Here is a 21016-nt window from a genome sequence, read left to right on the forward strand (position 1 = left end):
TCACAAATCGTCCTTACTTCCTTTGGATGTATATTCTGTTCCAATGGATGATGCTCATACTAAGCATGAACAAAGATTGTGTGAACAATTAATCCATGTTAACCAAAGGCTCAGGCTTCATAACTCTTTAACATGTTTATTCCCTTCTTTGATCTTTATGGGATTAGTCTCATCTCAAGGAATCCTTGCTAGCTATGAGCACAGAAGCCCCACCCACCTGCTGCTCTTACAAAGGGAAACCAATCAGAAAACAGCTGGCCTAAAGTGAGAGTGTCCTTAACCTCTAAAACAGGGAGGAGCTAAAACATGATGAGCAGAATAGGCCCACTTTAAACTACACCGTGCTTTCCCTAGTCTCACATGTTTCTGTGAATAATACTGATCATTGTGATTTTTTCAAAGTGTGTTATGTCATTAACATTTACAGTGGCTAACTAAAGCTATGTGTCTGCAATCGTGTGTCTTCATACGACAGGTCACAGGTCACGCTTCTTTACAGCTGCGCATTTGTTCTCCTTGAGACTCACAGCAGCTCCACTCAGGTTCATAACTTCACCAGCCACTTCATTGTTTTTAATGAGGCCAGCACCATTTCCTGTTCCTCTCCATCACCTCCCCCATCCTCAAGTCCTCCTTCCTTTAGTTTATCTGCACCTCCCCTTTTCATCCAGAAAAGCTCCTGCCCAGGAAACCCAACTCATGGTCCTTTTATACAAACAGGTTTACTCTCTCCCTCCACCCCTGTGTCTAAAGTCTTTCTCTCCCTCTTCTTTCTCATTGTCCTGATTCTATCCTGATTGTACCCCCCACCCCCCTTCTATTTAATCAGGCTCTGTCTCCCCCCCCCTCTCTCTGTTTCTAGTACTGGTGGTTAGCAGGCTTTAGTGCACCATTGTTCTGGCATCTGCACATTTCCGGAGGCTGTCGCTTACAAAGGCTTTGGGAACACACTCTTTCGTTCCCACTGCCTAACCAGCTCTCACCTGCCCACACACACACACACACACGAGGAGGGTATCAGAAGTTCAAAAAAGCCAAATTCCTACACACATAAACCTGCAAGAAAGGTGTATTACAGAGGATTTACTTTGTGCAATGAGGCAATCCAGATCCCTTTTTTATGTTCAGGTTTCTTTTCTTTCTTTTCTTTCTTATTCCCAGCTCTTTCCTTTCGTTCCTACAGAGTAATGATGAGTTGGTGCCTCCTTCAACTGCACTTTAAATGGTTTCAAATACTAAGGAATCACAGACAGGCTAAAGGTAGGCGTCTAAAGGTAACTAGCCTTTTTGCCAGAGGTTATCTGCGCTTCACCAACACATATGGCCGTCTCGCTGTAGCTCCTACTTCTAACTGGAGTCGTGAAGAAAAGAAACTAGCATGTGAAAAGAAAAGAAGAGTGAAGGGATGGCTGACTCCTTTGTTCCTGTGATCAGCCTGAGTCCTTTCTCGCTTTTGTCGCACACACATAATGACACACGCCAATTAACCCCTCCTTTGACCTGTGGGTTTGGAATTGACCCTTGACCTCACAGCTCATCCTCAGAGACATCTGAATGGACACCTCCCCATGTTAGTAATGACAGCGCGGGAGGTTTATCAGGTCAAACACTTCCCACCTCTCTCTACTTATTCCAGCTGCTAACACTGTGATTTTGACCATAAAGATTATTTTGAACTGTGAATGCAAAGCTACACTATTAGAGTCCAAGGATGATATAATGGCGCCATAAATGACACACAATAGGTCCTATGCCTACTGATATACTTGGTCAGTCTATTTATCTTTAATTCTTCTTTATGTTTGGCAGTGGGTTAGCTTCCTCTGTCTGAAAATGATCCTCAGGAGTCATTTGTCAAATCAGAGTTCACCACATTAATCGTTCCTTCTGTCCAAGCCATTTAGTAAACTTAAGCTGAAGCCTGTGAGCTCCTGAAAAAGTCACCTTTAATCAAACTCCTGAAAGTATATAGCGTTGAAGATTAGACCAGAAGCAAAGATGTATTTTACTTTTAATTGTTGGTAATTGACGTGTTGAAAGCTCTTGTTAATCTGGTTCATGAGCTGTGCGCTGGCTGTGACTTGATCAGGTTTAATTGACAGAACTCCATCATTACATTTGGATTTGAGTGCTGTTAATTGCTTAAAGATAAAACACGAGTACATGGCTTCTATCCCCTGCAGGGTTAAGCCCACAGTCCATGGCTGGACTGAACTGAACCTTGCTCCATGTCATTTCCATCTCTCAGTCTTCTCATATCCTGACTCTCCTAAAAACTGTTTTCATTTTGCCAGGAATTTTTGAGGAATCATATTTATAGCCCACTTTATCCCTTTTTCCTTCTTGACTTACTGAATGGGAAAACTGAGAATCAACTCTGACCTACACTTTACCTGCGTGGTTACATTTTCTACTGATACCCTTAAACAACACACACACAGGCCTGCTGTGTGCAGAGTAAAAGGTTTATTGCTTGCTGTAATTGTTTCTCCTGTCCATGAACCACAAGCGTGGTTGTTCCATGTTCTTGTGGTGCGGCTGCCAAAAGCAGAACTTGTTCTGCTCATCAGTGGATCTCTTGAATAGAACTACTACTGTGGCCAACTGCCGACATCTGTCCGCCACAACAAGATTCTCTCCAGGGAAGCACATGAGTGATGATTCTGAGGACCGACACCACAGCAAGCTGGTAAGTGAGCCATCCGGCAGGAAAAACGCAAGACAAGAAGGACTGGGGCTGGCTGGTTAGTAGTATATGAACGTGATGGGATTATGCGGTGCTTTATTGTCCAGCTGTGTAAAAATGTGTACAAAAGCAGCTCTGGGTAAACCATTACAGGCACCAAAGGGCACGGGTATATTAAATTCAGACAGATTTAGAAAGAAAAAAACTGTCCTGCAAAGTTTATTCTGATGTGACTCTGAGTCATTAAGGCCAGCAACACTGACAGAACTTCAGTCCTGAAACCTCCCACTAAGCTCTGTCAGCCATCACAAAGAGCTGCAGATTTGATCAGTGAGGCCTGACAGCAGGCGCTCATAGACTTTAACTGCAGCAATAAGCACGCTGGCTTCTAGCTGCAAGGAGCAACGCATTCAAATGCATTTACTGACGGTTATCAGGCAGTGAAATAGAGGTGTAGCTCACAACCTCTCAGCTTGGAGTGGAGCCCACATGTACGCGTAAGTTGTGTTAAACAAATGAAGGATGCAGTGAAAAGAGATTTAAATCAGATATGTCTTTGTATTCAATTCTTAGCTTCATCGCTGCACACGTTCAATACTGGACACACACACACTCACACATTCACCTAGAAGATTACTTAGAAATGATACAGACCACATTATCTACCAATTGATCCCTGGCTGCCCCAGCCTGCATCTTGCCCGTGGATACTTTGGCGAGATACTTAACCCTGAGTAGCTCCCGATACACTCATTGGAGTGTGAAGGTGTGCGCATGGGTGAGTGAGCCACATTCTATAAACCTGTGTGTTTACCATTAACATCCAGAAAGTATGTAGGCGCTAGATGTGTGCAGTGGGTGTCTCTATTTGCGGATTCAACTGGGCCATTTTAGGAGGACCGTAAAACACGGTAACACCACCCAGAGAAAGACAGAGACGCAGACAGACGACCCCTGAGGCCCTGAAGGCACCAGGGGCCCTTAAAAAAGAAACACCAGCTATCTTATCTCTGCACAGGGAAATGTAAAAGGCAATCCCTTGAGCCTCACATCCAGACTACTGTTTCTGATAGTGCCTTGGTATAGTTCCTGACTCCAACCATCGAGGCTTAGAGAAATCTTTTTAGAGTGTAAGCCACTTTGAAAGAAATGTTCTTGACTCTTGACTTTTTTTGCTTGCTGTAAATGAGTTTGCAAAGCAGTCTTCTTCCCTGTTTTCCATCATGACAAGTGAAAACTGTGCTGATCACAGCGCATTCTCACTGACAGGGACTCTATGAACCAAGTGCAGGCATCAAGGGAGTATGACCCCGACCATCTCACTTCACTGCTATTATTATGTTGTATTCCCTTCAGGTCTTGCGCGTCTTTGAACTCAGCATTTACAGGATTAACAAAGCTACACATCTTCCACAGACTAATCAAAGCAGGACCAGTGACCTGAAGTCGCTCGATAGCCGCCATATCCGTTCAGTGAATCGCTTCTGAGGGTTTGTTATGGAGCAGAAAACACGGAGTGACTTCAAAGGGTGCGCAGGTTACTTACCGCAGAGGAGCACCGCAACCGAGGCTCGCATCTCTGAGCGCGCATCCACCCGCTGGGCCGCAGCAACCTGCCACACGCAACACACTCATCATTAGACATACACAGTAACAACTAAAGGCGGGTTTTGTGTTACTGGATGCAAATTGAGCGTTGGGAAAAGTTAAAAATGTGGGAAAAATTGAAGCTTTGATTTTTTTTTTTTCAATTGACGACCAACAATTGAAGTGCAGAGGACAACCAGGACTCCTTCACAGACTTTTTTCATCCACTCTCTGTTTCTACTATTTAAATCACCGTTTGCCACTCTGTTCTCTGTAAACCGTTTCACTAAAGGAGAAAAAAGTATAAACTGCTTTCAACTATCCAGCGAGCTAAGTATAACTGATTGTCTCTTATTTCAGAAATGAACTGATCATAAGCATTATCTTAAACCTTCTCACCGTTTGTGTCGCGTTTCCAACGTTTCCTTCTCTGCTGCCCCTCTTCGTCCACTTGTTGCGGAGTTCCCGGACAGAAGCGGAGCTGAGCAGTTCTTCTGCTCCTGCTTCTCTGCCCGGGAAACCCTGGGCCGGACTAACTGGAGCGGAGTTTCTTAATGCGCACGCAAATGAGCCGAATCCTTGGATCGCGAGTTCGATTCCTTCAGTGGGCAGATGAAGCACACTCAGTTGCCTTTCTTTAAAGGAGTTTTCGATTAGTTTAGAAAGATAACAATTGGACTTCTTTATGTTTTGTGAAGACGTTTCACCAGTGAAAGAGGAGAGGTGAAACGTCTTCACAAAACATATTATTATTATTATTATTATTATTATTATTATTATTAACACGTCATCATCCAGAGCTGTCTATTCAGGTGTTTAGTCATGAGTCCATGCAAATCCATTTACAGTATCTTCCACCAATCTGCTCCCCCCACTATATTACAATAGGTTAACTTCCAGCAGATTATACGTAATGTATACAGTAACCTTTAAAATGATTCCTATGTGAAATATGACTAGGCCGCAGTGCTTAAGTAAATAAACATACAAGGAAAGTTATGGTGTTGTGCCAAAGAAGTTACCCCTGCCAGAAATGTTACTGTCCTCAGAGTAGGAGGTTCTACAGGTGAGTCCAGGTGTTGGTACTGGATTCATAGCACAATACTTTCTTTTTGAGTTCACTGTCATGTCTGTTTTATTTTTATGTTATATTTATTTTTTAGTTTATTTGGCTGCTTTACCTGCTTTTTTTAAACAGTTTGTTAACATACCAGGACGGCACAAAAGCTTCTTGATTATATACTTCACTTTATCAACATGGTCCTATGTAGGAAATAATGGAGTGTGAAAAAAAAAACCCTGCTAAAGCAAAGTGAATTCAAAGTAATTCCTGTGTCAAGTTTCCCTCCAGTAACCCGCTGCATGTTTTCCGACGAGCCCCCTTTCTGTCCCCGTGAGCAGGAATGCGCGCTCCCTGCAGGACGGATTGGATTCCCTTTGGTTTAATCCAATGAGGAGCCGTGATCATTATCACAGATTCTATGCTTGAAAGCACCAGCCCAGCCACGCAGGTGGACCGCACGGCGTGACTAATAGTTATGTCCGGGGATAAGAAATATCATAGAAATTAAGTTTGGTGCAGTGACTCAATCTTATATGAACTAAAGCTGTTGACTTCATGTAATCCACTGCATTGCACATGTGGATAATTTCACATGGGAGTAATACGTAGTTATAACTGTTTCTGATGTGCGCCAGTGTTTCACTGCTGGCAGATCGTCGTCCAGAACAAAGCCTGCTATAAACCTCTGTCATATTGCACATTCCCTGAGCTGCTGCAGGACAGCCCCTCTTTGTTAGAGACCAGGATCCAATGCCACAACCAAGAGAGAATAGGCCTTTCATACTGAGAACAGATCCCTGACACTTAAATGAAATAAGAGCCAGTATTTGGTGAAAGTTCACCATGTGTTAGCATTGTTTTTGGTTTTTGTTTGTTTGTCTTTTGCATGCTGCACTCTCACACAGAGGTTTTCATATCATTTTGCACACCCATCATCTAATGACTTGGAAGATACCACCCAGCAACATAGTTACAATTAGCCAATAAAATGGTGCTGTGTGTATGGATATATCAGAGGGTGTGTAGTTCAATTAGATCAGCTTCACCATTGACTTTGAGTTGCAGTTTCTGGCAACTTGACAAATGCAACAGTTGTCAACATTCTCTTTGAGCTACATTTTTGCTCTCCCCCAACTCCCAAGAAAAAATCTCTGGCTCTTTTGCCACAAAATGTTCACCAGCTAGTCAAGAGCAGAACTGGGATGCTTGATAGGGAAACAGCAGCATACAGTTTGGTTTTTAGAACTGGAAAAATGCCGAATCCTCAGCTGAAAACAACATGCATATGAACAACGAGACAGAACAAAAACAGTCAAGTTGTAAAACAAAACCTTCAGCTAAAAGCTGCTAAAATGCTCCATAGGCCTGGCAAGATGTAGATTCAGGGGGCAGCTTGCTAGTGTCGGCCCATCACCAGCCACTTGTTTAACACTTTGAATTTTATTTTTTTTTACTGTAAAGAGAAAATGTTTAAAAATTGGAGTGGTAAATGACTTTCTGTAACTTGAGCCAGGGATTCAATAGGCTGGCAAAGTGACTATCATTATTAACTAACGGCATTAATGATGGGTGAGATCTATTAGGTGTAACTTTGAGTGAGTGTAGAAGCTGTGTTTTTGCAGAGGTGGTAAATTGAGAAGAGATGAAGGCTGTGGGCAAAGAGAGACAAATATGGGATTGAACTTATACACTTAACTGTGTATAAGGTTCCCCTGTGTAGCAATACACTGAAGCAACATACCTTCTTAAGCAATGTAAATATTGCATACAGTCTCACACAAATATGATGCATTTATATAAAGTGTCAGATTGACTTTGTCTTCATCATATCACCTCACAGTATATGTTTATATGAATATTTGTACATTATAATTAAAGAAAAAGCACAAAAAGTACTTTCAAAAATTTTAATAGGAATGTCAGTGTGTACACCCCATACTAATGTGGTCAAACAACACAAACACTCAACATCTTGAAAGCACTTTTGGTATAGGTAACTGATAACATACTCTGATATAGTCTTTCCGCATACAGTAAATCAATTCCATTATTATCCGTTATTATTGGCTATAGAGTGAAATAAATGCTCTTCACAGGTTATCTGCCTATTGTAATAGCTTAAATACATGAACACCACCAAGGGCAGGAGTGATATTGAGGACTCAAACAGTACATGGACAGTTGAAGGCATTTCTGTGACATAACACTTGCAGGTAATGTGTAAAACTTGAAATACCAGTGAAAGAATGGAGGAACCTCCAGAGCAGCGTTTTATTTTCATTGGTGACAAATTTTCTGTTTTCCAGTCACAACAGCAGTTCTAACTCTCCTCTACTACAGCAGCTGATGACACGCAGGAGGCATCATCGCACACAGGTGTTGTAGTTCTGCACTCGATGCCGGATCTCGTCCCGCACACTAGTTGCGTTGTCTTTCAGCTTGTCCAACTCCAAGCGCTGCTTCTCCATCCGCCTCTCATTGTTTTTGAACTTTTCCTCAAGTTCTGCAATCACAGGGAGCAAGAGAAAAGTTAAAGTAACAAGCATGCACAAAAGGCTGAAAGGTTGATCTACAGCCACGTCCTACTACGAAGTTCTTAGTTGTTTGTTTAGAGCCAAAAATCTATGCCAAATCTTCAGATGCGATTGTTAAACCCTACAATACACAGTAAACATATCAGTAATAGCTCTATCCTAAATTAATATAGGACTTAAAACTAGTTCCAAGGCAGAAACACTCACTTGATTTTTACTGATTTGAACTGTGAATGCTCTGCTTTGATGTTTTTAATGTTTCTCTGCATTTCTATCCCGCCCACATATAATGATATTGTTTCGTTTCTATCACTTACTTTTAGTCATTTAGTGCCTGTTACAGCACATCCACGGATCCTGTGAAAGGAACTGATCTTTACCTCGGAATATTTTATGAATATTAACAGTGTAACTCTACTCATCTCATCCTCATCTGTGACATCATGTGTTATGTTATGAATCTTGCTGCAGTAACAGCTGCAAGTTATCCTGGTTTTAGCATAAGGCAGGAGCTGTATTACATGACTGTGCCATCTAGTCAGTCTTTTGTACACTATGAACAATGGCACATTATTTAAACGGTGGTAGTTTAACACTGGAGACTTCTTTACAGGCAATTTCTGGTCAAGTCGCGCACTACGGTCACAATGTGCTGTATGTAGCTCACCTGAAGAACACAGTCAACACTGAGAGCAGCCATATGAACTTACCGTCCAGTTCTCTTATCCCACTGGTGGCATTCTTGAGCCATTTCTCTGCATCCTCTTTGAGATCTTTGACCCTCTGGTTGATGTCCTTCAGACCTCCAGACACCCCACCAAGAGACTCGATCTTCATCTGCAGCTCACGATACTGTTTCTCTGTGTTGTTGAGGCTCTGGCAGATGATGCAATCATTTTATTCAAGATTTTATATATATATATATATATATATATATATATATTTATTTATTCAATAAGTTTGGTCCAAACTCCACCAACAGCCTCACCTGCTCCAGTGAAGATGTTAGGTCAGTGGCATTGTCGGCCAGTGCTTTAGCCTCGATTGCCATCTGTCTGTTCTGCTCCGTCTTGTTCTTCAGAGCTTCCACCTCCTTGGAGAGGTTAATTAAACGCATCATGACATCCATCTGCTTGGCGTCTAGGCTCACCAGCTTTCCCTCCACCTGGAAAAAATGAGACATGAAGAAGGAAAGAGTTATGGGAACCACATTGTGCCTTTTTTCCTGTACCCCACCGCTCACCCCAACCAGTCATTTGTTCTACTGGAGCTTTACCGTTAAAAGGGAGTTTTTCCTTCCCACTGTCACCACATGCTTCATCATAAGAAGACGTCTGATGAGGTTTTCCCTCTATTATTGTATTTTTACCTTACCATATAAAAGCACCTTAATGCAACTGTTTTTGTGATTTTGGGCTATATAAATAAAACTGAAGTGAAATGAACAAAAGTGCTCATTGGGGAGGTAGATTACAGAAAATATGTGAAACCTGTAAATTTACATGTTCCAAGATTCTGTACCTCAGCAGTAGCGTTTCTGGTGCTGTTCAGGTTGTTGTGGGCTTCTTTCAGGGCAGCCTGTGCTTTCTCTATGGCCTTTCCAGACGCTTTTAACGCCTCCTTGGTAATATTGGTCATGTCTTTCACTTCCTCTGCTCGTCTCCTGCACAATAGCACCAAAAAATTAGTCAGAGAGAAAACCTTTTTCCTACAGCTCTGCTTAATAAATGCATGTTCAGTGCATTTAATAAGACTTAATTATACACAGCCTATTAATGCCATGGTTTGCCTGGTGCCAGCTGAACCCAAAGAAAAAGGATAGATGTGTGGATATCCTATTTGAACTTTAATAACAACAAGAAAGACAATATCAGAAACCAAAATTCATGTTGTAGGGTATGGATGATAATAGTGTAGCCACAGAATGCAGGTGTAACAAACATAGCCTTGGAGCAGGGGTGGCAGGAGCAGGAGAGTTTTAGAGGGCTGTTGTAGAGGGGGGCACCAATAAGCATATAAAGAGATCAAATTAATCAATTTGAAATACTGAGCAGCCTTCAGCTTATTGGTGCAGCCCCCTACAACAGTCTGTTTCTTGTGGTCCAGCGGGAATCTTAACTGCCTTCTGCTGAAGGCAACATTCATCTTTTATATGCAGTCACAGTTTAACTTTCAGCAAGCTGGCTTATGGGAAATGTGGTCCTTAATTTCAAAACAAAACAAAAATGATAACTCACTTGGCCTCTTTAGCTGCGTCAAGAAGCTCCTTGACTTTAGTGGTGTGCAGTGTGGTTTGACTGACAATCCCCTCAATATTGCTGATGTTGGAAAGACTTTCCTTTATCTGCGCGATCATTTTGTCCAGAACGGTCCTGTTCAGTGGCAGTGTGATCGACAAGACCTCCTGAGCCACTTTCTCTATGCTCTCTGGGTCGGCTCCCTCCTCTGGGCAGTACAAGAGAGGACAGGGACAAAAGGAGTGCAAATGCAGGAAGCATCAAGTTACATTAAGACACTGAAGCAATATCATCCACATACCAGTGAGAAAGTTTTTAATTTTCTCAATGAACTCTGTCAGGTTCTTATTGCTTTCTTTAAGCTCCTTGCTCAACTTGTTGGCTTTTTCCAGCGTGTTTATCGTCTGGTTCTTCAGTTTTTGTGTCATAGCAGCTATGTCCTGGAGCTGGACACAAGAAATCAAGAGTCAGATCAAAGAAATATTTCACTCATATGAGGCTAAACTGCGGATACTGTGAGCACCTTTTTGGAGACTTTCTGCAGCTCCTTACTGGCAGTGTTCAGACTGTCTGTAACGTTCCTGGTGTCATTCAGCGCAGCTACAGATGTGCCCACAGTCCCGCTGCATCCCACTCCTCCACATACACGGTTTCCCTGATTGTCATGGCAGCCGGCGCCACCACACCGACTGTCTGGGCAACTGCCATTGACGCTGTTATTGCTGTGACCGCCACACACCTTAAAGATGGCACCATGCACTGACTGAGTTAGTGGGATAAGACTTCAACGCTGGACAGCAAGACTTAAATGCAGTTTTGTTATCAATATAAAAATATAAAAACCAAATATTTTAATTTCCCTACTGCAAAATACTGTTAATAAACAAACAAAAATACAGTGCAAGTATAGAGCTTCACTCTATAGTTGTCAGTGGAGACAACAGACGTGTGTCAGCATTCTCAGACTCACTGGAAATATCTTAATTTTCTTAAAAGCCTGCAAATAAATACCTTAATTTGCAGACTACCATCAGCAAAGAAATGCAGTGACATCATAATGTGTGTGTGCGATCTAATTTGTAAAAATACGATACATGACAAAATGCCATGTATTTTAAATAATCTTTTTAAGGCTCTGAAAAAAAAAAACCCCACTGCTGCTACGTTTGCACATCAGGGACTGTCACAATTAAAACATACTCACCAATCAGTGATGGAAAACCATTTTCAATTTCTACTTAATCCTTCAATCATGAGCTGATTTGGCTTTTCCACTAGATGTCACTGCCAGCATAAAATTCCAACACTGTTTTTTGCAGATGTTTCACAATGTTCATAAACAAACTTGGCATGTTGCATGTTTAAAAACACATCAGTGAGGTTTTTTCCTTTTTTTTGAGTAAACTTCTCTTTTTTTTAACAGGTAGAACATGTTGATATTATTAAGAAAACTCCACTTTTTATGAATTTACAATATTAGATGCCTAATGCCTAAGTTTTAATCTCATTTTCACTTTGTCAGTTTTTCTACCTCAGAATGACAGAACAAGTTTCTTTTTCTGGCATGGATTCTTTTAATTAGAGAAAACGTATCTGGAGTTCAGAATTGTCACCTTATACAGTCTCCTGAAAGTACTCCTCACTGAGGCCTTCCCTACTCCAAATTCTGAGGCTTAGATCTACGCTTATTCCACTTGCCATTCTCTTTCAATGAATGTTGTCTAATCTAGTTGAGGTCATGGTTAGGGTACATACATAACCCTAACCCAACATACATTTTTATATTATAACACATGGCTTACCTGGTCGCTCAGCTGATTGACCTGTTTATGGAGGTCGTGAGCTTGTTTTTGTAGGTCGCTGAGTGACTTGTTGTGAGCAGCCACATTACGGTTAATGCTGTTTTCAATTTCATCCAGCAGGTCTTCTGTGCGCGCTCTGGTCTTATTTGACTCTTCCACAGGACTCATAGGACCAAACACTGAAGCGTTGCATTTCATCTCAGCCTGCAGCGATTCCTGATAGTACTGCTTCACTTTCTCAAACTGATCTGTGAGAGACACCAGCAGCTTTTTAAAAGCAACGTATAAAACCTACTCTGCTACTGGATATGGATTTAGTCTGCTTCCTGTATTTACAGCAGCGAGGCTTCATGTGACATGTTCAAGGTTTTCATTTGTGCCTCTGATGGCAACAAATTACCTGCAAACCCTGAGCCGAACAGTTCAAGCAGCTCCTGTTTGTCAGTCACAGTGGTGTTGAGGTCCCGCAGCTCTTTTTCCATGTTATCCAGCGTGTGTCGGAGTGCCCTGTCTGTTTCTGCTGTCGTATTCAGCTCTTGGCCCATGGCCATCAGACGCCCATCAGTGAGGGCAATCTCAGCCCTGAAACACATACAGGATGTTCTTAAAATATAATAAAGTAGCTGATGAGAAACACCAAACGACATGCTGCTATTTCCTCACCTGAGGTCATCGATGCTCTGGCCAATGAGCTGGTAGACCCTGTCCCTGTCCTGCGTAATGATCAGATCCTTCACCTGCTTCAGCTTCCCTTCCAGTTCTTTGATGCGTGCGTCCCCAGCTCCCGGTGTGATGCCACCCTTCAGGATCTCCTGCACTCTGGACTGGATGTGATCCAGGTCCCTTCTAATCTGGCACAGGGCGTCATCCCAGAGCTGGAAGCACGGGTGACACTGGATGCATTTTGGGAAGATGCCGGTGAAACCGCGAGCGCACTGGTTGCACTGCAGTCCCGCGGCTCCTTCCCGGCATTCACACGCACCCGTTAATCTGTCACACTGGGCAATCTCTGTGCCCTCTGGGTTACAGTTGCATTCTAAGTAGAGGAGAGAGAGAAACAAACAGAACCTCTAAATAAAATACTTGTAACCACACCTCATATCACTAAATACTGCATCTAGGTTATATTAAAGCAAAACTGGGAATAATCATAAAGAAGAGCACTGGAGAAAAGAAAAGAAATAAAATAAAACCAGTCCTAAGATGACATCTTATTATAAAGCACTCTCTACAAAATACTTCGATAAAGAAGCAACTGTCAGGTTAAATTCATCGTGTTGAACAATAATATTTTAACCATTGAGTTTTTTGGGTTTTTTTTATACACAGTCCCCTATTTTCAGATGCGGAAAATCTCAAAAGTTGTTTCATGGATAAGTGGGAGCTGTTTCTTTCTTGCCACATGATTGTTCGGGTGCAAAAATGCAACGTGAGGGCTCGGTCACTCAGGCACAGCTGGCTGCCGGCGGAGCTCACGGGCGCGTCACTGCAACTCCCCCTGGCTTCTGCTCCGCGGCTGCTGAGTGAGCCCTCATCTGGGACTCTCCTCAGCTCTTACTGGGACAGTGGCGCGGCTGCCCCTCTGTTGGTCTTCCTTGGTCTCTTGTGTTCTGGGGGCCTCTGGATGTCTGGAGTTTTGATCTCCTCCATACCTGCTTCATGCCCTGGAGGACGGGGCTGTGGCTCCCCACACTCCCTAGCAGATCGTTACATGGAGAAACCTTTGGAATGCAAGCATGCTGATCCACACAGGTATGCACACAGGTGTACACACGGGTATTCACAGACGCGGACTACAGCTTTCTTGGCTGCTGCCTCAAAGCACATTGTGCGCTGTCTATCTTGCGTGCTGCACAATATCGTTTATTATTTAGTATCTACTGATATCTACTGCTAGCTAGTTTATTGTGATGGTGCCGGGTTTTTTTTATTTATTATGTTGCTCTTTGTTGTTTGCTTTCTCTTCTGTTTTTTTTCTCCATACAGGTGACCCAGGAGTTTTGTTCCTTTTTTTTTTTTTTTTTTTTTTTTTCTTTCTTCCCCCCCTTCTCACCGTCTCTTCTCCCATTTGGTTTTCTTTCTCTCCCTCTCTTTCTTTCATTCTTTCTCCCTGTCCTATCCTCCAGTCATGTCTGTCCCGTTTGTAGCAACTGAAAATAAAATAAATTCATAATTATAATAAAGGTCAATCAAATGGACCAATATGGCAAGGCCATGACGATCCACTTGGTAAAATAAATCCGCTTGGCATCTTTCTTGGCCTTAAGACAACAATTCTGATGGCTATAGATCCAAACGGGACACAAAAAAAAAAAAAAAAAAAAAAAAAAATGCAACGTAAATCCATCAAACAGCGAGAGTTTGAACACTACTTGAGAAAAGAAGAATACGCCGGTGAGCACATCAACATGAAAAGACCCAAATATCCAAGGAAGACAAAAGTCGCGAATGACTGCAGGGTGATGTGAGGAAGAAATGCTTTCCAGGAGGTTTAAGGTGTATCCTTTCAAAGGTTAGCACAATATTATTGATTATTGTCTTGAAATGAAATGACAGTCTGCAATGTAATGGCATCTTTTCTTTTGTTTTTTCAAACCTGCATTGGGGTGTACTGAGTCACAGCTGGAAACAAACACAACTGTCCAGAAACTTTCAGACATAACCAACCCGTTCTCACTCCCAAAGCGTAACATTTTACGCTAGGTGACAAATCATCACCATATTACGTTTTCGGCTACCCACCACGTTCCTAAATGACGACCTCGGAAAAAGAGGAAATATGAGAACCGTCTGGACTGAACCTACACATGTTCGCTCTTTTTCTTCAAAACGCTTAGAAACACGCTATTTAACATCATTAAAGTCCTGGTTAAGGTCAGGAATAAGGTTATGGTCAGGGCTAGGGATAAGGTTAGGTTTAGGGCTGGAATACAGGGCTGGAACGTCTACTACCGCGGGAGCGTCATTGCACTGGATTCCAGCCATAACCCGCCGCGTACCATAAGAACGCCGAAGGTCTCCTTTCGCGTTCCTCAGGAACGCCGCGGGACGTGACAAAACGTCGACATGTTACGCCTCGGGAGTGAGAACGCTCTGACATAACCGCAGATGCTGACCAAGCTGTAGATCTAACCAGTACAGGTGAAACAGATCCCTAAAATCCAGACGTTGCACAAAGCATCGGCTCTTGAGGATAATAAGTAAGTATGAATTTAGTGTAAAACAAGATTTTTAAAAAACACATTTAAGAACAAACAACCAAACACACCAAAATACTCAGCTCTGGTTACAGAAGCCGAAATGTTTGAAGGACTAATTTAACTGTTTGATTAATATATTTCTTGGTAAAGAGTGGATCACTGATGCTACTGGTGTAACATGTCCCTATGTACTGTGTCTCCTGGGTAAGCTATAGAGTTTATATTTCATGCTGCATTTCAAACTTGTAATCTGTCCTAATGTTTGGTATTTACTCTAACTGTTGTGGCAACCTAGTCTGAAATGTTGCAGTGGTTTCACGCGATCTTTGTGCAAAATAAATTATAGCCCATCACGGGTGACTTTGTGAAACTGGCCACCTATTTTTTGAAGAGGGTGATTTTAAATCTGACTGTCAATTTAGTAATTTAGCAGCAATTTGTTTTGATCCCATTTAATCTGAAAGCAATGCGTGGAACACAAATGTATTATATTCTTCATTGAATGATTATGAATTATTATTGTTCACACTCATCATGCTCAGAAAAAGCCACCTGTGATGTAAGACGTTACATGGCGTTCATAAAAGTCACAGTGTGATTTACCGTGGCACTGCTCCCGTGGATCTCCCCAGTGGAACAGCTCACACTCGGTGCATTGTTTACCTCCAAAGCCTGAATGACAGTGACACTGGCCTGTGAACTGAAGAGCACACAAACTGGTCCAATACAGGTACACAACAAGCATATCAAAAAGCACATCTGAGGCCCTCTTTAGACAGAAGCTTGCAATCTTCCTCACCATGTTGCAGTGAGTTCCCAGAGCGTGCTGCGAGTTGCAATTACACGGCTCACAGCCCTGATCCTGACCGAAGTTCCAGTAGTTAGGTGCACACTGGTCACAGTTATGGCCTACCACATGCTCCCTGCAGAGACAGGCTCCAGTCTGCCGATCACAGTCACAGTGTCCATCGTTGCAAGCAGACTGTAGGGTACCAGCAGTCACACAGGTACAGCCTAAGAACAGGAACAGGTGTGCAGAGAAAAAAAACATAAATCACACACCCACATGTTTTTTTTTTAAAAGATTATGTAATCCAGTGACTTTGTCATCACTCACGTCTGCAATCATGGGCCAAAGCATTGCCATAGTAACCGATTTGACACTGGGCGCAAGACGGGCCATCAGTGTTGTACAGGCACTTGATGCACTCGCCAGTCCTGGGATCACATGACTCAGGATCCTGGGTGTCTATGTTGCCGTTGCACTCACATGGAAAGCACTGTCCGCCAGGCTGCTCAGGGTTACCATAGTAACCAGGGGCACACTGGTCACACCGAAGACCTACGAGAGAAAAGTTGGAATAAAGATACAAGTCGTTTTCATTTACTTGACAGCACAGTGCTGTCAGTCAAACATGGATGAATGAACCAGTATGAACCAGCGCTCACCCATGTAGCCCTGTTTGCAGTTACACATGATCTGATCAGAGGTGTGGTCAACCTGACAAGATAACGCATTGAAGTTATCGGAGTTGGGGTTATTTGGGCAGGGGCAGGGCCGGCAGTGCTGCCCTGATCCAAGTGCTGGGTTTCCAAAGAACGTGTCCATGCAACTGGAACAAAATGAGATAAAAGATTTGCTTTCAATTTGATCACTTGGACAAAGGAGCTGAAGTGTGAAGTATGGCACTGAATTTTCCTTACCGCTCACAGAGATGTCCTGCTGTGAAGTCCCTGCAGCCTCGGCATTCTCCCGTGCGGGGATCGCAGAGGTCTGCATGGCCGTTACACTGACAGGGGGTGCAGCTGGGGAAGCCCCACTGGCCCGGCTGACAGTCAGAGCACTGCCGCCCGGTGGCTCCTTGTCTGCACTGACACTGGCCTGTAACTGGGTCACACTGGTGGCTCAATGAGCCGTCGGAGTGGCAGTCACAGGCTGGGTAGGGGAGTTTAGAGGGTTATATTCTGTTTTTCCCCCAAACATGAATATATATATTTATATATATTTAAAAATACAGCTGCCTTACCAATGAGTCACACATATTTACATGAACGTGTGTGTATAAACCGACTCTTTAAAGTTTCTTTTTTTTCCCATTAGAACGAGCAAATGTGTCACTTTATAAGCTTTTCTCTGATTTGCTTTATGTTGAACATTTAATCTTGCTTAGAAAACTTATGATCATTATTATTATTCTACATGGCCCTGATTTGTATCTCCTAAAAGAAAGAAAACAGCAAGTTAAATAAGTAGCTTCGTTAATACAGAACAGAGTATGTGAGCCCATTTTTACAGTCGCACATGTGATTTACATATTTCATGTCTACATGTCTCATCATTTAACCTACAATTCATTCTAGGTGTGCGTTTGTGCACATGGCCTCGAACACAATGTCAGTAAAACCAACAAAACCATGTCAGGGTGATTGTATTTCTCCCTGACGGGGAAAACGAGCCTGAGTAATAAATGGATTTATGACAATGTTTATTTTGCAAAACAGCTCATGAGCAGGGAAAAAGAAAATAAAAGAAAATTACAGCTGAAACAGAAGTTAGGAAACAGCCACTGAATGCATCTGACCTTCAAAATGATTTTCTTAGACAGTGCTTTATAGTTACAGAGAAAAAACACCTTTCCTGGCTCTATTTCTACAAGTAAAAGTATATAAAGGGCATTCACACACGAAGCGATTTATAATGTCATCGAACTATAGGGAACATTCTGGGCTCTGGTTGCCTAGGTAACTCTGTAATGCACTTAATACCCTGCTTTAAGTTAATCCAGGGGTGGGCAATCTCAGTCCACGAGGGCCGGTACCCCTGCAGGTTTTAGATCTCACCTTGGGTCAACACACCTGAATCACATGATTAGTTCGTTACCAGGCCTCTGGAGAACTTCAGGACATGGTGAGGAGCTAATTTAGCCATTTAAATCAGCTGTGTTGGTTTGAGGACACATCTAAAACCTGCAGGGACACCGGCCCTCGTGGACTTTGCCCACCCCTGTGTTAATCAGTGGTATCCTTAGAAGTTGTGAAACTTTAAACTTTAGGACCTGCCCACTTCATACTGCCAGTGATTATTTAACAGTCGTCATTTTAGGTCTGCGAATGTCAGTGAGTTTTCTGTGGTGTCTCATGTCCCCAAGGATCGCTTGTGTAAAATCACTTGAAGAGGATGACCTTGAACTCCCAAATCAAATGAACAAGCTTGTTGCGCAGTTCTTGCTGCTCTTACAAACCTCACTGTGCTGCAGAAATTTGTTGTGTATTTTTAGGTAGAAATGAATTAACAGTTATCATTTCAGCATCAGGCTACAAGTGCACAGACAGCTGCTCACAGTGAAAATCAGACTGAAACCAAGAGAACGCTGATGAGCAAGTAGCTCAAGAATGTATATATATTTAGAGAGGGGACCGAAGACTTTTGTAAATAAGAGGATTCAGGTTTCAGCTTTCAAAGTAAAACACATTTACAGTTTGTAAAATTTAAAATCTATGTAATTTCAAGTTAAACCTACAACACTATAAAGTGATTTATTGTGCTGTAGATTACTGTGTGAAATCACAGTTTTATAAACAGAACTATATGACAGACTGAGCTGATCAGTGGGCAGACTCACCAGTGCAGCCGCTCACACCGAAGCCGTAGGTCCCCGGGGCACACTGGTCACAGCGCCTGCCAATCACGTTGGGTTTACAACGGCACTGACCTCCCACTACGTCACACTCACCGCTGAGGGAGCCCTGAGGGTCACACTCACAGGCTGGATACAGCAGATATGAATAAATGGAATACACAAAAGGAAATGTTTATCATTTAAAACAGTGCTGAGTTTGAATGGATTTGTCATCCTCGTGTTTTTGTGTCTACTTACGCAGGGCGCCGTCATGAATAATGGAAGAAATACTGCAGATGAGTTTAGAGCACATCTCAGCCAGTGCAGGCATCGGAGTGATCATAAAGGAATCAAGACACATGTAGCGGATCATCTCCTCCTGACGCTGCTCTGACTCTGGTGTGTTACCTTGAAACCCAGGAAGCTCTGTGTATTTAGGGATCAATACCAGCTATTGGGCGAAAAAAGACAGCTTTGAGACAGCTACATCAATTAATGTAAACAGGAATGATAAGAAAATGACCTTAAGTTCTTAAATCAAAATGTATATTATTATTATTATTATTATTATATGTACAATCATTTCGCAACTTCTGTTACTGCAATTGGATTGTCCCACCACTAGGGGGAAATGTGATGGTGCAAAACACCAAGCAACACCCCCACAGGCCACCCACTGCTGCAGCTCAATTGGACCATGTTCAGACTTAACAGCCATACTAGTAAAAGCACAGCCAAAGCCGACTAAGCCATGGTGATGTCAACTTCCAGCACTTCTGAATGAGAAGGGCATAATGAAAGGGGAAGGCTTCCAGTCTTAGCTCACCGAGTCAATAAGAATGAAGGCAGTGAGATGTCTGTGTGTGGCGCCATGACGCTGGAACCTGATTGTAACCACGTAACGATTGCTGGGCTCAAAACAAAATGGTCTGGGCATCTGGATGTATCTGTAAGAACACATTGAACATGAAAGAACATGTAATGATAGATATATTTTATACTTTATCTTACTTTTACTTTCCACTCTCATTTCATGTGTGGAGAGGCAACATTTACAAAGCCTGTGAAGTGACAAATCCTGGTTGTCATTCACTTGAAAAAAGGTCCAGCTATGTCGGCACATTTGTGCCTTGAAGTTATTATGACAGCATATGAAGTTTTAGAGTCATATCTACTAAGCAGGACAAATTAGCATTGGGTCACAATCACAATAAATGCACTGATAGGAGTAGAAAGTTCTGCTGGTGACTAACACTAACAATGTGTTAATTTCTAAGCAAAGACTTTTAAAAGCAGAAAATTAGAAAACAATGTAAGAAATTTGCAGACTTGATGAGAGAGCATGAGGGAGAGAGTTAGATGCTAATCAAAATAACACAGTGTGAGCCTTGGTTTTATAAATGTGGTTCTCTCTGAAAACAGCATGGCAAATGAGATCAATAACAGGGCTTAGTGCTGTGCAGTTAAAACAGCTTTTAGTGACTAGAAAACACCCAATATGAAAGTAAACTACAGAACAGTACCATGCCAGTTTGTTTCCTGTTGTTTTTTAGAACAAGCATTTTATACCAGGGTTGACTTGAGCTACCCATATTTGCTGTAACTCCTGCGTCTGTGTTTTGGTCTCACTTTACTAATTGGTTTTAGCTGACAGATCCACTGCGGGAGAGAAAGGAAGCTGTGATATGCTCTGGTTGAAGTGCCAGATCCGGGCAGGGTCTTAGTTCCAGATGAGTTAAAACTCTGAAATGCTTTTCAGCAGAAAAGCTAAACCGTTTCAGTTTTGAGCATTTTAACTTATACCCTGTTTATGTTTCCTCTGTTTCTCTATACAAATAAATGAAGAATTATGACTTTGACTCTGCAGTCATCAGTCTAAAGTGCTGACCTTCCTCCAAAGGAATATAAATTTTATCCCACAGAAAATGATCCCTGCGAGTGTCACCCACTACAGAGATGTTATCAAATGGTGATAAAGTCTATAAAGATTATAAAAATATACCAGTAAAATGCAACATAGCTGTAAAAATGACAGAAAATTGTTAATCTGGTGATTTAGCGCACAGTGTTGGAAAATAAACAATTTTAATTGCGGTTAATTATTTTATCAATGAGTGGGCACTCGGTGCTGCTGTTTATTTCTAAAGTGATGGTTGCTTATTAGAGTCCTGAAACTTACTGTCCCAAAAACTGCAGGAGGGTAAAGTGCAGGGGTCAGCAACCTTTAACGCCCAAAGAGCCATTTGGACCTGGTTTCCACGCAAAAGAAAACACTGGGAGCCGCAAA

The 21016-nt window shown here is 42.3% G+C and overlaps 2 protein-coding genes across 5 annotated transcripts in view; both read right to left on the bottom strand.

The window, feature by feature from the left end:
• Nucleotides 1-5004, bottom strand: part of lamb2 (laminin, beta 2 (laminin S)) — a 53228-nt gene extending 48224 nt beyond the window's left edge. The window contains exons 1-2 of one of the 2 annotated variants that reach the window (XM_040013753.1): nt 4673-5004; nt 4233-4299 (exon numbers count right to left, since the gene is read on the bottom strand). In XM_040013753.1, the coding sequence (XP_039869687.1) occupies nt 4233-4263 (31 nt within the window). In that variant the 5' untranslated portion in view covers nt 4264-4299; nt 4673-5004. The remainder of the gene's footprint in view (nt 1-4232; nt 4300-4672) is intronic. The other variant, XM_040013752.1, reaches the window with a different exon arrangement.
• Nucleotides 5005-7229: 2225 nt separating this feature from the next.
• The window catches only part of lamb2l (laminin, beta 2-like), a 57546-nt gene continuing 43759 nt past the window's right edge, over nt 7230-21016 (bottom strand). For all 3 annotated transcript variants that reach the window (XM_040013749.1, XM_040013751.1, XM_040013750.1), the window contains 18 exons: nt 19556-19676; nt 18988-19180; nt 18733-18876; nt 16814-17045; nt 16559-16722; nt 16227-16451; nt 15909-16123; nt 15713-15809; nt 12573-12945; nt 12310-12491; nt 11910-12157; nt 10631-10846; nt 10409-10553; nt 10108-10315; nt 9392-9533; nt 8859-9035; nt 8581-8746; nt 7230-7839 (listed from right to left, as the gene is read on the bottom strand). In XM_040013749.1, the coding sequence (XP_039869683.1) occupies nt 7700-7839; nt 8581-8746; nt 8859-9035; nt 9392-9533; nt 10108-10315; nt 10409-10553; nt 10631-10846; nt 11910-12157; nt 12310-12491; nt 12573-12945; nt 15713-15809; nt 15909-16123; nt 16227-16451; nt 16559-16722; nt 16814-17045; nt 18733-18876; nt 18988-19180; nt 19556-19676 (3388 nt within the window). In that variant the 3' untranslated portion in view covers nt 7230-7699. The remainder of the gene's footprint in view (nt 7840-8580; nt 8747-8858; nt 9036-9391; nt 9534-10107; nt 10316-10408; nt 10554-10630; nt 10847-11909; nt 12158-12309; nt 12492-12572; nt 12946-15712; nt 15810-15908; nt 16124-16226; nt 16452-16558; nt 16723-16813; nt 17046-18732; nt 18877-18987; nt 19181-19555; nt 19677-21016) is intronic.

The sequence above is a fragment of the Simochromis diagramma genome, unplaced genomic scaffold (genome assembly GCF_900408965.1).
Source record: "Simochromis diagramma unplaced genomic scaffold, fSimDia1.1 OVJJ01000705.1, whole genome shotgun sequence".
In the NCBI taxonomy this organism is placed as follows: domain Eukaryota; kingdom Metazoa; phylum Chordata; class Actinopteri; order Cichliformes; family Cichlidae; genus Simochromis; species Simochromis diagramma.